This window comes from Grus americana, chromosome 1 (assembly GCF_028858705.1).
Source record: "Grus americana isolate bGruAme1 chromosome 1, bGruAme1.mat, whole genome shotgun sequence".
Classification (NCBI taxonomy): Eukaryota; Metazoa; Chordata; class Aves; order Gruiformes; family Gruidae; genus Grus; species Grus americana.
Genome location: NC_072852.1, coordinates 77,251,784 through 77,264,806, shown reverse-complemented (window position 1 = coordinate 77,264,806; position 13,023 = coordinate 77,251,784). Strand labels below are relative to the sequence as shown.

The following is a 13,023-nucleotide window of genomic DNA, read 5'->3' as shown; positions in this document are numbered from 1 at the left end:
CGATTCCCAAAGCGGAGGGTGTCCCTGAGAGGAACAGTCTGAGGCGGGGGCAGGAAAGGACAGGTGGGACGCCCTGGGAGATTCGATGCTGTGGCTGCCACAGGACACGATCAAGCTCCCACGCCAGCCAGGGTAGCATAAAACTTCCATCAGCTCAGCCTGGGGCACTGTGGAGCAAAGGATGACCTAGCAACAGCTTTAAACTTGTCTTACTGTCTCATACAAAATGGATACAACTAAATCTCAGTCTCAGGAGGCTGTACGGCAAAAAGGATCTCTCCGTATTAGTTACTGCAGTGGCTGGATTTTAATAAATTTTGCTGGTAATAGTTCAGCTGAGTATTATTTAGAGAAGCTCAGGCATTTCATTTGCTACAGGTAATTGTCATCTACACAATTTTGCAGGGCAGGTGGGGCGGGGGGGATTGCTATTGCTTTTTCTTATATGTTCTGGTTCTGACACAGGATTATTTTCCACAAGAGCGTCTCTACTTCTCACATGAGCCCTGGCATTATATGCGGTAGAGCTGTTCACACTTTATTTTCAGTTTAGCAGAGATTACTGGAACTATGCATTTATCTACTTTGTATGCACTGATACACAGTTTTATCTGTGCAGTATGTAAACCCTGTTAGGGTTCTATGTTAGTTTTTGTTTCTGCCAATAAATTCTGTCAGAATCTGAAGCTAAAATTATTATGAAAGTACATGGTTCATTTTTTTATAATATAGAGATGATCAAAGCGCAAGGACTCTGCCATGGATAAACACAAAATATTTTCTACTTGTGCACCATAGAATTATTGACAGCTAACCTCATGCCAAATTGTTTATAAAATTTAACATTTCAGTGCTGGAAGAAACAAAACTTGTAGTCAACTCTGTGAAGTGGTAGCCTTTGGCAAACTATTTTAGCCATTTAAAATCCAAGTTCAGCACTTAAAAGGTCTCCTTATTTAGCAGTATTAATAAGTTTGTTCAAGCTGGGGGTGACGAGGGGAGCAAATGCTTTGTGAGGCTGTTGCCACAGCGCTGACTCTACATTCTGCCCCGCAGATTCAGAGAACAGCTACACACTGAGTTGTGGTGTTCCCATCCAGCAAGGCAAGGCTCAGCAGAAACGCAACGCGACCCTGCCCAGCTGCGCAGGTAGGTGCTCCTGCTCGCCCGGGCCTTGGCGTCTAGCGGGTAGGTGGTGGAGGTACCCCAGACCATTTGGGAGCTGCGAGACGTACAGCTCTCAAGTTACACGAGGCCAGAATGAAGGTAGCCTGTGGCTCATCATGCGCATGCTGGCTTTTCTGCAGCCCCTCCTTGAGGGCTGGAGTGTGCATAGTTGCCCCCCAGTGTGGCATTGTGTTGGTAGGTCAGTGCAGGAGCAGTGGAGGTTTGAGTTATATTCAGATTATTTAGAATAATTTACTTTGCCTAGTCCAGTAAGGCAATAGCCAGCATATCAAAATGGCCTTTCTTCCCAGACGTGGAAGTGAGCCAGAGGGGCCCGTCAGTAGCACAAGAGCAGAAGGCTACAATGGGTCCCAGCCCTCAGCTGCAAAGCCCATCCTTGGGAGCACAGATCCTCCTACTGGGCATTCCCAATACAAAGGTTATGAGACTTTTATGAGCACATACTGTGTTTCATTCATCTTGTTCTCAGGAATGGCTGGATTATTTTTGCAGTGACATTTCAAAATGGGTCTTAAAGCTGATACTCAGCATAAAAAAAGTTCAGCTCAAAATGGTTGAAGTCTGGCAAAATTAGAAGCAGCTGAAACAGCATCCAGCGGTGGGAAGTGTCAGCCCGCTTTATGTACCATTACCTGCTGTACTTCTCTCTGATTTGCCAGCTCTCTAACCACGTATTTCTTATATATTTGGAACACATTAGGAGGTACGACGCTGCAGAGTGAGGTAACACGGCAGCAGACGTGGCTGCCTGTGGCACAGGGGCAGGCTACCTCTATAGTTGCAGTTCGGCAAGGCCCTGCTGAGGAAAGAGGGACCCACCTTGCAGCACTAACTGCGACCACCCTCCGCCTGCCCCGGGTCCCGTAGGCTTTGTGAGGACATCAGCCAGCAGCTACGTTTTCTAAGCAGGGCATGGCTCTATATCAGCCTTTAAAGTCACAAGACAATAATTGGCTTGGATTTGAAGCTGAAGAATAAAGTTTGCAAGCCACAGACCGCAGTCAAATAAAGACATTTCCTTTGGATGGTTTTTAACTGCCAACAGCGTAGCTCCACTAAATTAATCTTACTCCTAGTTGTCATTAGCAAGAGCAGAACTATAGCCAAGTAACATGGCAGATCACAGACAAAAGTGTCAGGGGAAAAAAGGTAGGAATTAAACTTTTTCATCATGAGAGACACATTCACACAAATTTTCCACCAAGATGTGCAGGCCTGGTTGGGGGGAAGCGTTATGTGCGGAGAATGTGTGATACTAGCAATTCATTCATCTTTATGGGCTCAAGAGTAAGTGCTCGTGAAAATACGAACTTGCGAAATGGATCTGCTTGTACAAGGTGTATAACTCTTGGGCTGTCTCTTTTCTGTGTTTCAGGAAGACTTTTGAGTCTGTTTTTAAAAATAAGTTTCAGACTTCATTTCATCTGCATCCCAAATGATAGCTTTTTTACTTTACATCAACAGATTCATTAGCGCCTCCAATCAAGCAGAAAGCTCGTTTTAAAATTAAAGACGCAAAGTGCCATTTACGGCCTCGCAGCAAAGAAAAAACGAAAGATTCTGGGAAGCAAGCTGGTATAGGTATGTGGTTTCTTCTAACATGTAAACAGCATTCTAATTTTTATCTCTTTGCTTGCTTGTTTGCATATTTTGTTTCCGCACTACAGACAGAAACAAAATTAATGGTTTTCATATTTGGATCTGAATTTAAGTTCAGGCCAAGGTTTACACTCTAGCTTAACAGTGCCTTGGGTTTGGATCTAACAGTGCTGAAATGTCACCAGTTGCTTTGAAAAATCTTTGTTCCAGAGCACAAGAGTTTGGAATTAAGCTGATCCTTTTTCTGGCATTGGCAATGGCAGAAATATCCGGAGACAAAAAGCTATGACCAGTGCAAAGTTACATGAAACAATGTCTGTTTGGTTTGGTTTAGTTTTCCCAAATGAGATTTATAAAAGAAAACAAAAGCTATTATTTATTAGCTTTATGCTGGATTAAGATCCCGTTGCTGCAACAAAAACAACGCCTAAGTGAGAAAGTTATAATCAAAATCTGATGCTACACAGCCTTAGGTCTTTTGTTATGTTGGAGTGAGTAGTTATGTTGTCAGAAAAAATATTTAGAAGATTTAGACATAACTACCAAAAATCTGAAATGAAAAAGTTTGTGTCAGGCTGAATCGAAGTAATAAAATGTTTTTAAAACTTGGTGTGACTAGGTATGTGTTTTTATTATTACTGGTTTTGAACATTGCTTTTAAAATTGAACAAAAACGTGATTTTAAAAGGGAGATATATTTTAACAGATCTTCGTGACATTGATTTCTTGTCCTGCATCCCCTTGATATCATGACAGGGACAATTAAAGAGTGTTTGGGTGTTATTGCTGTGCATTTCCACAGCTTAAAATATTTGGAGTTCATTGAAACTTAATAGAAACTTGAAATTTTCCGGATTTTAATACACAGTATTGGTGACATTGCAACAGCCCATGTTGTTGCTTAAAGCAACTCAACAGCTTACAGCAAAGGTCTACTGGTGATATATTCTCTGTTGTGAATCTGCCTTACCACCACTTTTGCTAGTGAGTGAAGAGTCATGTATGAGCCCTGAACAGAGAAGAGTAAAAATAGCTATCCTAAAAAAATACTAATGGTTTAAAGATTTTATTTTTAAAATTCAGACTCATATTTTATCTTTACCCTGCAATCTAGACATTTATCTCTCTAATTTTCCAAGTATTGGCTTAAAACAAGTCTCAGTTGTCAAGATGCTTACCTTGTCCTTACGTATTGTCTTCTTTTAATAAGATGTGATTATCAGACTCATTTTTAAAATCATAGAAGTTGATTTTTTTTTTTTTTTGGCCCATACAGTCACCATGGGAATGTATTTCTTGGATGCATTTCCTTGTCCTTTGCTTGCTTTGTGTTTGTTATGTCATCTGAACTTCTGGGTCTAACAGTAAGATTATATCATACAATCACACACTTGGAATGAAATCCTTCTGGTGGCTTGAGTGCTAGAAATTTCTCCCTGACCTGGAAGGTTCATCACCTATCACAAAAAGGATGCTTTTTGCATAGATTTCTTTATATAGGGAGAGTATGCTTATGTGATTGTGTCCTAACAGGTTGTGGCCTTTCTCCTCAGTTGATTACGCATAACTGACAAGGGCAATTCAGTTCCTGTGGCTTGAGATAGGACAAGAGCAAACAGCCTCAAGTTGCTCCAGGGGAGGTTTATGTTGGATATTAGCCAAAATTTCTTCACCAAAAGGGTTGTCAGGCATTGGAACAGGCTGCCCAGGGAAGTGGTTGAGTCACCAGCCCTGGAGATATTTAAAAGACACGTAGATGTGGCGCTTAGGGACATGGTTTAGTGGTGGACTTGGCAGTGCTAGGTTAACGGTTGGACTTGATGATCTTAAAGGTCTTTTCCAACCAAAATGATTCTATGCTTCTGTGATTTCCCCTCAGATAAAGCCTTCCAATATATTGTCATAACCTCCCAATCAAAGGCTTTTAAACCTTTTGATGTCTGGTGATTGTCATTGCTAGAGACCCAGGCCTGCTGTGCTCATGAATTTATGAAAATTGACTCTCTTGCTTTGTTTAACCATCAAATGACTGACTGTAGTATTGCTGATCTTAACTAATTTCTGTGAAGAGCTTTCTAATCCTTATGCAGATAAGAGACAGGCAGCTATAGGCATTAGAGGTACCACTGTGCAGCTCAGCATCACCACGCTGTATTTTTGCCTCCTGCATTCACTAGCAAAATGAGCAAACCCAAAATTGCACAGAGGAGGAGGTGTCTAACAATGCATGTGAAATGTTATGAAGCCTGTCACTGCATTCATGATAGCCCAGCTCAGATATCGCTTATTAGCCTGTCACTTGCTACTTTGCTACTTGATTTCTTTTCTATGTTGCTTCTGTTATGCAAAGGAGGTCAATTCCCTTGTACAGACAACTGCCAGGTGACCTTTGTGAATCTCAAGTGCGATTCCTCCAAGAAAAAACGCCGAGGTCGCAAGTCACCATCAAAAGAAGTATCCCATATCACCGCAGAGTTTGAAGTGGAGATGAAGTCGGAAGAAGTCTCAGGTTTGTGAAAGATCTGTCTGTGGAGAGAAATCAGAATTCAGTTCCTCGGTGTGTTGTTAGAATCTCTTTGCTACTTTGCCAAGCTGCCATGCAAACCTTTTAGCACAAGTGTCATTGAACAGCCTTTCCAAACTCAAAGTTTCAGAGATTTAATTGAAAGGATTCAGGTATCAAATTAAGCCAAAGGAACAAAGATTCAGCCTGCAATAAAATTCCTTTGAAGTCTCGAGTTAAGTCATGTACTTTAATTTAGTCTGATTTCTTTAAACAGCAGAAGTGCTAATTGATGCACAGAGAACGTAATGATTAGGTAGAAGTTCTACAGCAATGACAATAAAAATATCCTCCAAAACGTAAGTTGCTGAAACTTCAGTCTGAGAATCAAACATTTTATTACACATTTGGAAAATTCATGTTTTCATAACAAACTTCAGGAAGAAAAAGAATTGCTTCAAGTTATTGACGAGATGGAATATTATGCTATAAAATCCAGCCAAAGAAAACGTGGGCTGAATATAAACACATCAGTCCTCGAAGGCAGGTTTGTTAACCCTGAGGGGTACCTCACTAGCCAAGTGATTCAAACAGTAATTGTGCCAGAAAGCACCTTTCTTTGTGCCACTTAGGTATTTTGGTCAGGGAAGAATTCCTAATCAACCGAGTAAAGCACAGGCAGAGAAAATTCGGAAAGGTTAGTGGTGGCAGACTGAACACATATCTGGAAGTACAACACAGTGGGATTGATGTTTTCTGCAGCCCTCTCCCTGTGCATTCAGTATAACCAGATTTCTTAATGCTAGAGATAAGATATCAGCACTCAGGGTACACTTACAGACTCTGAAACTCAGTTTGATGGACCTCGGTGTGCTGTCTTGTCCCTTTAAAAGGTCTGATTTTGAATACAGTGAGCTGCTTCTACCGTGTGTTGGAGAAGACAGTGGAACAAACAGAGGTGTCATAGTGTGATGCAGGCTAAGCTTTTTGTTAAGCACCTCTTTTTAAACATGAATCTCAATTGCTTCTAGTTTTGTTATCATTTCCCATCTAGACACCTGTAACATTGACTGTGTTCGGAAAAGGATGGAGCAGAAGCTGCAAACTGCAATCAAAACATTGAGGAAATCTATTAATAAACAGCAATTTTACATTCAGTTTTCTGGGACAGAATATGAAGTGGCTCAGAAGCCAGCTAAAGCTACTGAAGGGCATGAAGCTTGCAGTACAGGGCAAGTGCTGCAGGATGGAAAATGCGGTAAGTCCCAACAACTCTATTCAGCCATATCCCCCAAAATGAGCAATCCAAAATTATCTTGTCCCTAGTGAGCCAGGGAGGAAGTCTATGAGATAACAGACAATTTAGACCAATATTACTCAGCATATGTGCATGGGCCACTCACGGTTCATAAGACTTTGAAGGGAGTTCATTAGTTGATTGCAGGAAAACCAAAGCAGCATATACGGGCACACATTCCCATGCTGTCAGCTGGTATGTATCAAGGCCTGTCACAAGGCAATGTTGGCAATTAGTTCCCAGTTGCTCCCAGCATCTTAGGAAAACATAATTATACTTCTGTAAAACAACAATATGGTGTTTGCCTACGTGCTGTGTATTTAGTGTTGTATCACCTCTTTCACTTTCCTCACCACCAAATAATCTATGACCCATGGATATATTTATATTTAACACTCAAGAGGTCCAATAAAAAAAACCTATAGAAATCTATTTGAACTTTATGTAAAATACCTGATTTCTTTAAGCCTTTTCCCAGGTTATCAGGTTCTAGTGCTTTCCTGGGGGCAAGGTGCTAGGGTAAACCTATGAATGGCAGTTCTCAGCACTGCACGCTTTCTAATCACTGAGAGGCATCTTTTCAAACTCAGCATATCTATTTTTCCAGCTTCTTTTAGAGACCAAGTGACTTACAAGCAAAAAGAAATAGTTAAGTGCAGATCTGATAGGTGCCTCTAATGAGATGGTTCAGAGGCTGTTTTCATCATACAGGAACCAGGGTTTGGAAACTGTGTCCAAAGACAGTTGCTATTAGCATCTAGAAACCCATACATTTTAACTAGCTATATCCAGCAGAGAAAAATGTTTAATGCCCTGTTGCAGCAAGAGAAGCATGTGTATTCATATCTGTATTTAAAATGCTTTCCAATCAGGGTATTTCAGTGTCAAGAGACATAAAATATTACATGGGATACATTGCCCTCAGAGAAATCTCTAGAACTGATCTCAGGAGACAGACTTTTTGTAGTTGTCTGCCATAAAACCAACATATAAATGCACCTAGTGTAAACTAAAAATTTGCATCACTTCCCACATGTTATGCACCACTGTTTTAATTAAACTGCAATATACTGTCTTAAGACTGCATCAGCTTTATTAACAACTTATGTCTGATAAGCACTCTGTGCAGTACAATGCCTTTTAATAGCTTAAACAATAGGAGGAGGACCTTGCCCTGATGTAAATTGACCCAGACTGCAGTGGAGATGGGCCTGTTTACATTAGGTGAGGATCCTGGACTAACATATGCAAAACATATACCACTATAATACTGGGGCCAAAGAGATCCATTGTCTCTAAATGTTTGATATAAAGGCAAATAACGTGATCAAAATTAAAGTCCTTATGTAGATTCCCCTTTTCTTTCCTCAGTTACCTGCAGCACGGGCACCTTTTATAGCGGAGAACATAATCAGTGCGTTCCTTGCTCACCAGGAACATACCAAGACACAGAAGGTCAACTTACCTGTGAGCCTTGCCCAAGTAACGATGGACAGGGAGTAGCGGGCGCTCGGAATGTGTCAGAATGTGGAGGCAAGTTTGATTTGATTATAAAAGGATTAGGTGTTGCCACACAGCCTGTGAGGCACGGAGGCTAAAAGAGGGGAGAGCCTTCCACACTTCTGTCTTGTAAAGGTAACAGAAGAAATCTCTGTGCACTTACAAGCAATACACAAAATGTTTTGGCTTGTTCCATCTGCTGACATTGCTGACAAGAAGATGGGACCTGCTGCAGCAATGTGAGTTATGGTGTGGAAATGAGCAAGCCAAGCAAAGCACTTTGCTGCAAGTCAGGTATGGAATCTAGACATACCTTGACTTGTAAGGACTCGTCAGGTATATTGTGAGCCAAAGGGATGGATTACTTTGGACTGGTATTGGTGAGTCTAATGAACCTGCTGATTTAATGTTTTGCATGAGATGCAGTTTACCTTGTCTAATCAGTGGCAATCATAATTTTGAGATAGTTGTGCTGCAGAGATCTGTAACCCGGACTCAGAGCTAATGACTGCAAGTTTCAACGCTGCTTGAATTCACTGCAGCTTTTGGCAAGTGATGTAGCCTCTCTGACTCAACTTCATGATATATGAATTAGATGATAATGATGATAATACCTGGTTTCAGAAGAGAGCTGTGCTTCTACTGTAACTTGATCAAGATGAGGTTTTAAGACACAACTGTTAATGATTTTCTTTACCTTATGTCATTACAGATGGGCAAAATCTAGCTTATAGCAGATACATTGTTTGACTTTGACAGAAATCTATCCTATCTGCAACACAAGTTCTAACTTTAAAACTCATTCGTGTAATTTACATTAATGCTTTCTTCAAGTATATCTAGAGTGAACACACAATGAATGTCACTTGAGAAACTGCTGCTTTCTCCCTATCCACTGAATAAAAAATAACTCTAGTGTCTCCAGTCCAAACGTATGGTAGATTTTGCTGATTTACTGTATGAAGGAACTATCACAGGAAAATTCTCAAAATGCCCGTGCACCTGTATGTTGATTTGTATTTACCCCAAATCCAACAAGAATATATTATCAAAATGAAATCTGAGTTTATAAAGGTTGACCATAGTATACTGACCAAAGCAGCACAATGACTAGAGGAAAAAGATTGTTTTGTTTCAAGGCTTGTATTTGAATTATTGTCCTGCACAACAACAAAAAGAAACCCTTCTGATTATTTTTGCAGAGTGGATCTGTCTCAAAATGTTTGTTGTCAGATCACAACAGTCTGTTTTTCTGCTCAACTCTTCATTTTTTTCTCTTTCTCTGAAAGTGGCAAGAGAGAATATGCTTTGGACTTCATAAACCTCCCTGTCAAAGATTTTGTCAAAATCAGTATGTCTCCATAAAACGTGACAGCATATATGATGAAACAGTGTATTTTGTTAGAAATGTACTCACTACCTGTGATCAATAGTATTTTTGCATCGTATCTTCTGGAGCAGTAATGCCTGTGTAGTAACAAATAAGCTATGACTGAAATCCTCATCCCTACAGGTGAGGCACATACAAGTACGTAAGAGATTTTAAGTGCCTATTGCATAGAACCCTATGCTGTAGCTGCAAGTAAATAAGATGCTGTGATACTTAACTTACATGTGATCCATGTGGGTACAAGGCCAAAACACAATTAGAAAACCTAGTCGTTTGGGGCATTTCTCGGGGAAATCACCTCAAATCTATTTTGTTGGCAATTTCAATACAGAAGGCAAGAAGGGAGCAAGTTAGCTCATTCTTATATACAGGTAAGGACTGAGACACATTAGTGCTGAAAGCACTGTGAATTTAGCAGTATTAAAACCCAGCTGTACCGCTTCTTTAAAAGGATATCTGTAAGCCACACTTCACAAGTCCTTAATTTTCACACTAAAATCCAGATCCACTCTTTAACTCCCTTCATGTTAAAGTCCAGCGACCAGTTGGACCAGACCAGATGGATCCGTTTTGCTACAAAAACAATAGCAGAATTGTCTTCAAATTGGTAGTATCATCATCTTTCTCAGAGTCTGTGTGTCAACAGCCAGCTTGTACAGCCATATTCCAGCCAGCAGGGTTGGAAACATAACTAAATCCCGGAGATCCTGGCCCCACAGGTGTCCATAGGAGTTTGACTTTTGTGGGGACAGAACTTGAAGTTCACTCAGGAGCTCTAGTTCATCCTAAGTGTCACGTACTCAAGATACCGGATGCCCCCAACATTCCCCAGCAAGTATCAGGGTTCTTAAGAGACCCCAACCCCACTGAGAGCATCTCTAAACTTTCAGGTTTTCAAGCCAGTTGTTTCTGCTTGCTGTTCAGTTCTCAGGGAAGCTAAGTTACAAAGTATTTGGATTAGGCAACCTCAGGGAACACCTAACATCTCAAAGTGCTGGTCTCCCAGGCCGGAGTGGTGTGAAGATACGCATTAATGCCATAATCTTGAAAGACTTGACATCCTGATTCTCAGGTAGGTTGTTGAGGAGTAAAGTACTCAAGCTAGCAATAACCAAGCCAGACAAACGCCTATCAGAAATTGCCTGGAGAGCAAGTTTTGAAACTCCCTTGTATCTGTCAGTAGACCCATTCACAAAGTGCTTTGCTTTACACAAATCACCATTTTCTGGCAGAAGAGCTTCTGACAAGCACTAGTTTTCACAGGTACCTGGAAAGCTGCTGGTGTCAGCTGTTGTCATAGACAGGGTGCTGGACTGGTCCTATCCAGTCTGGTAAATCCCATGATCCACTGTTCCCATGTCTATAAAATGCACATATATAAAAAAATCCCACAATTACGTGCTTCATAGATATGGTGCAAAGTTTCATTTTTTCCTACAAAGTACTTTGAAATTCTCAGATGAAACACTTGGTGAACGTACAAAGTATTCTAACAATATCTTAATAGAACCCTTGCTAAAAAAGCCCAGCCAACAGGAACATAGGTAGCAAAAAGTTTATTAAGAAACTAGTTGTATTTAGTATTGTTGGGTTTAGGAAACAGTTACATGAACATACAAAATCAGCAGGTAAGATTAGAATTTGATCTGCAGCTGTCTTGATGTCACGTGTTTAAGTTAAAGGAAGCATTGCTAACTACTAGTGGGTTTTATACTTTGTCCAGAAAAGTTGTTCACTAATACAGATGATCGTTTTCACTTTCTAGGGCAGTGTTCTCCTGGGCACTATTCTTCAGATGGTTTTAAACCTTGTAGAGTCTGTCCTCTTGGTACATACCAGCCTGAACCAGGAAGGACCCTCTGCTTTCCATGTGGCGGTGGGCTTGTGACGAAGTATGAAGGTGCTGTTTCCTTTCAAGACTGTGAAACCAAAGGTGAATTTAAAATCTTTCCACACTTCGTATTCCTGCTGCTTGCCCTTTCGGTTGTAATCTTCAATGCCAAGGGGCTTTGAAAGGCTCCAAAACAAACATAGTCACTGCATGTAGAAACACGGTCTGTGATTAAGTTAAATGGTCAGGAAATCTGTAAACTAGGAATGATCTCCCAAGGTTGCGGAGACTGAACAGGCTTTATGGTTTTCTTTGGAATTACCACAGGCAGGTACAGAGTCAGCGCTGCAACTGGTAAGTGAATCAGCCCCACTGCATCGCAAGAAATAAGACAAACTTGCATTAGACAGTGCTTTAGCCTTCACATCCTATATGTTTTTATTTACCAAATTAGAAGAACTAAACATTGCAGAAATCGTATGAAGGATTGGTTATTAATGGTCTAGGCAGAAACCGTAAGCGTGCAACATGTTGCGTGTTCCATAACGTCAACTTGCAGCGTAAATGACGAAGAAGCAATCTGCCCAAATGCCTTTTGGTTTAGTTACTGGAATGACATGCTGGCCCTGGCAAACAGACACTAATGGAAACCTCTCTCCTGCTATTGTGAAAGGCGTTTTTATTGTTGAGGCAGATATGGATCAGCTTCCATTTTTTACAAACTCATTGGAAACCACTGTATTAAGTACAGTGAGAGACATGTAGCACGTGTTACTAGTTCGTAAGGGTTTAGCTCTACTCTTTGGAACATAATTCTAGTTAGAAGGTCCTCTGTAATGGGAAATACAGAGAGCTGGTGTCTTTTTTGCTTTTTATGGCCTAATAAGTATATTGCAGAATGGGGATCATGAGGTATGTCCAGGGTAGAGGAAAGTTCTGTCTGCACTGAAGCTTGCTACTTTCTGAAAATAATACACCTCATACCTTACAGTTCATTGTTCTCCTGGACACTACTACAATTCCACAACACACAGATGTATCCGATGCCCTATGGGAACATACCAGCCTGAGTTTGGTCAAAACTACTGCATCACCTGCCCTGGGAACACAAGTACAGATTTTGATGGCTCCACTAATGTTACGCACTGCAAAAGTAAGTTGCATTTATTAGTTATGTTAGTTGGGAGATGAAGTGTATCTTCAGATCTGAACTGCAACTTGAAGGTTCCGTCTGTCATGCTGGACTTCAATTCTGTATTTGCTAGTTATCATTTATCTGCTGCCAGAGGGAATAGTAAAAATTGGGAAAACAATGAGAAGAAAACCTGGAAAAGTACCACTGGATGCATATGATAGTTTTAGTTTTAATGTAATTTGGCAGAGTACCAGCTACAAGTTAAAACTACAGAGTTTTTGGTTTCCCAGATCCTGTAAGTTGTCTTGCAGTGATGCATATTCCTCTGTGTCTCTTTAGAGCACAATATCTTCTATCAGAATAACTGCCATTTTATAATACTTACAAAATACTGGGAGATACGGTCATGCATGCTGCAATTGCCACGTAATTGCTCATGGCAGTGAAATCTTCTCATAGGCTTTTTTGCAGTACTTAGCCTCATATTCTATTACCATTTTAAATATCCCCAGGGATTCCACCGCAATCTTATTTGATTTTTTGTGGACTACTGATTCTTTAGGCAAGCAATTTTTTTCCC

The 13,023-nt window shown here is 40.6% G+C and overlaps 1 protein-coding gene across 4 annotated transcripts in view; it reads left to right on the top strand.

Moving 5' to 3' along the window:
• Positions 1-13,023, top strand: part of SCUBE1 (signal peptide, CUB domain and EGF like domain containing 1) — a 220,861-nt gene that overhangs the window by 194,064 nt on the left and 13,774 nt on the right. For 2 of the 4 annotated variants that reach the window (XM_054810361.1, XM_054810344.1), the window contains 7 exons: positions 1,057-1,149; positions 2,653-2,769; positions 5,159-5,296; positions 6,345-6,548; positions 7,959-8,120; positions 11,243-11,410; positions 12,300-12,461. In XM_054810361.1, coding sequence (XP_054666336.1) covers positions 1,057-1,149; positions 2,653-2,769; positions 5,159-5,296; positions 6,345-6,548; positions 7,959-8,120; positions 11,243-11,410; positions 12,300-12,461 — 1,044 coding nt within the window. Of the gene's footprint in view, positions 1-1,056; positions 1,150-2,652; positions 2,770-5,137; positions 5,297-6,344; positions 6,549-7,958; positions 8,121-11,242; positions 11,411-12,299; positions 12,462-13,023 lie in introns of all 4 variants that reach the window. The other 2 variants (XM_054810335.1, XM_054810352.1) reach the window with 1 other exon arrangement.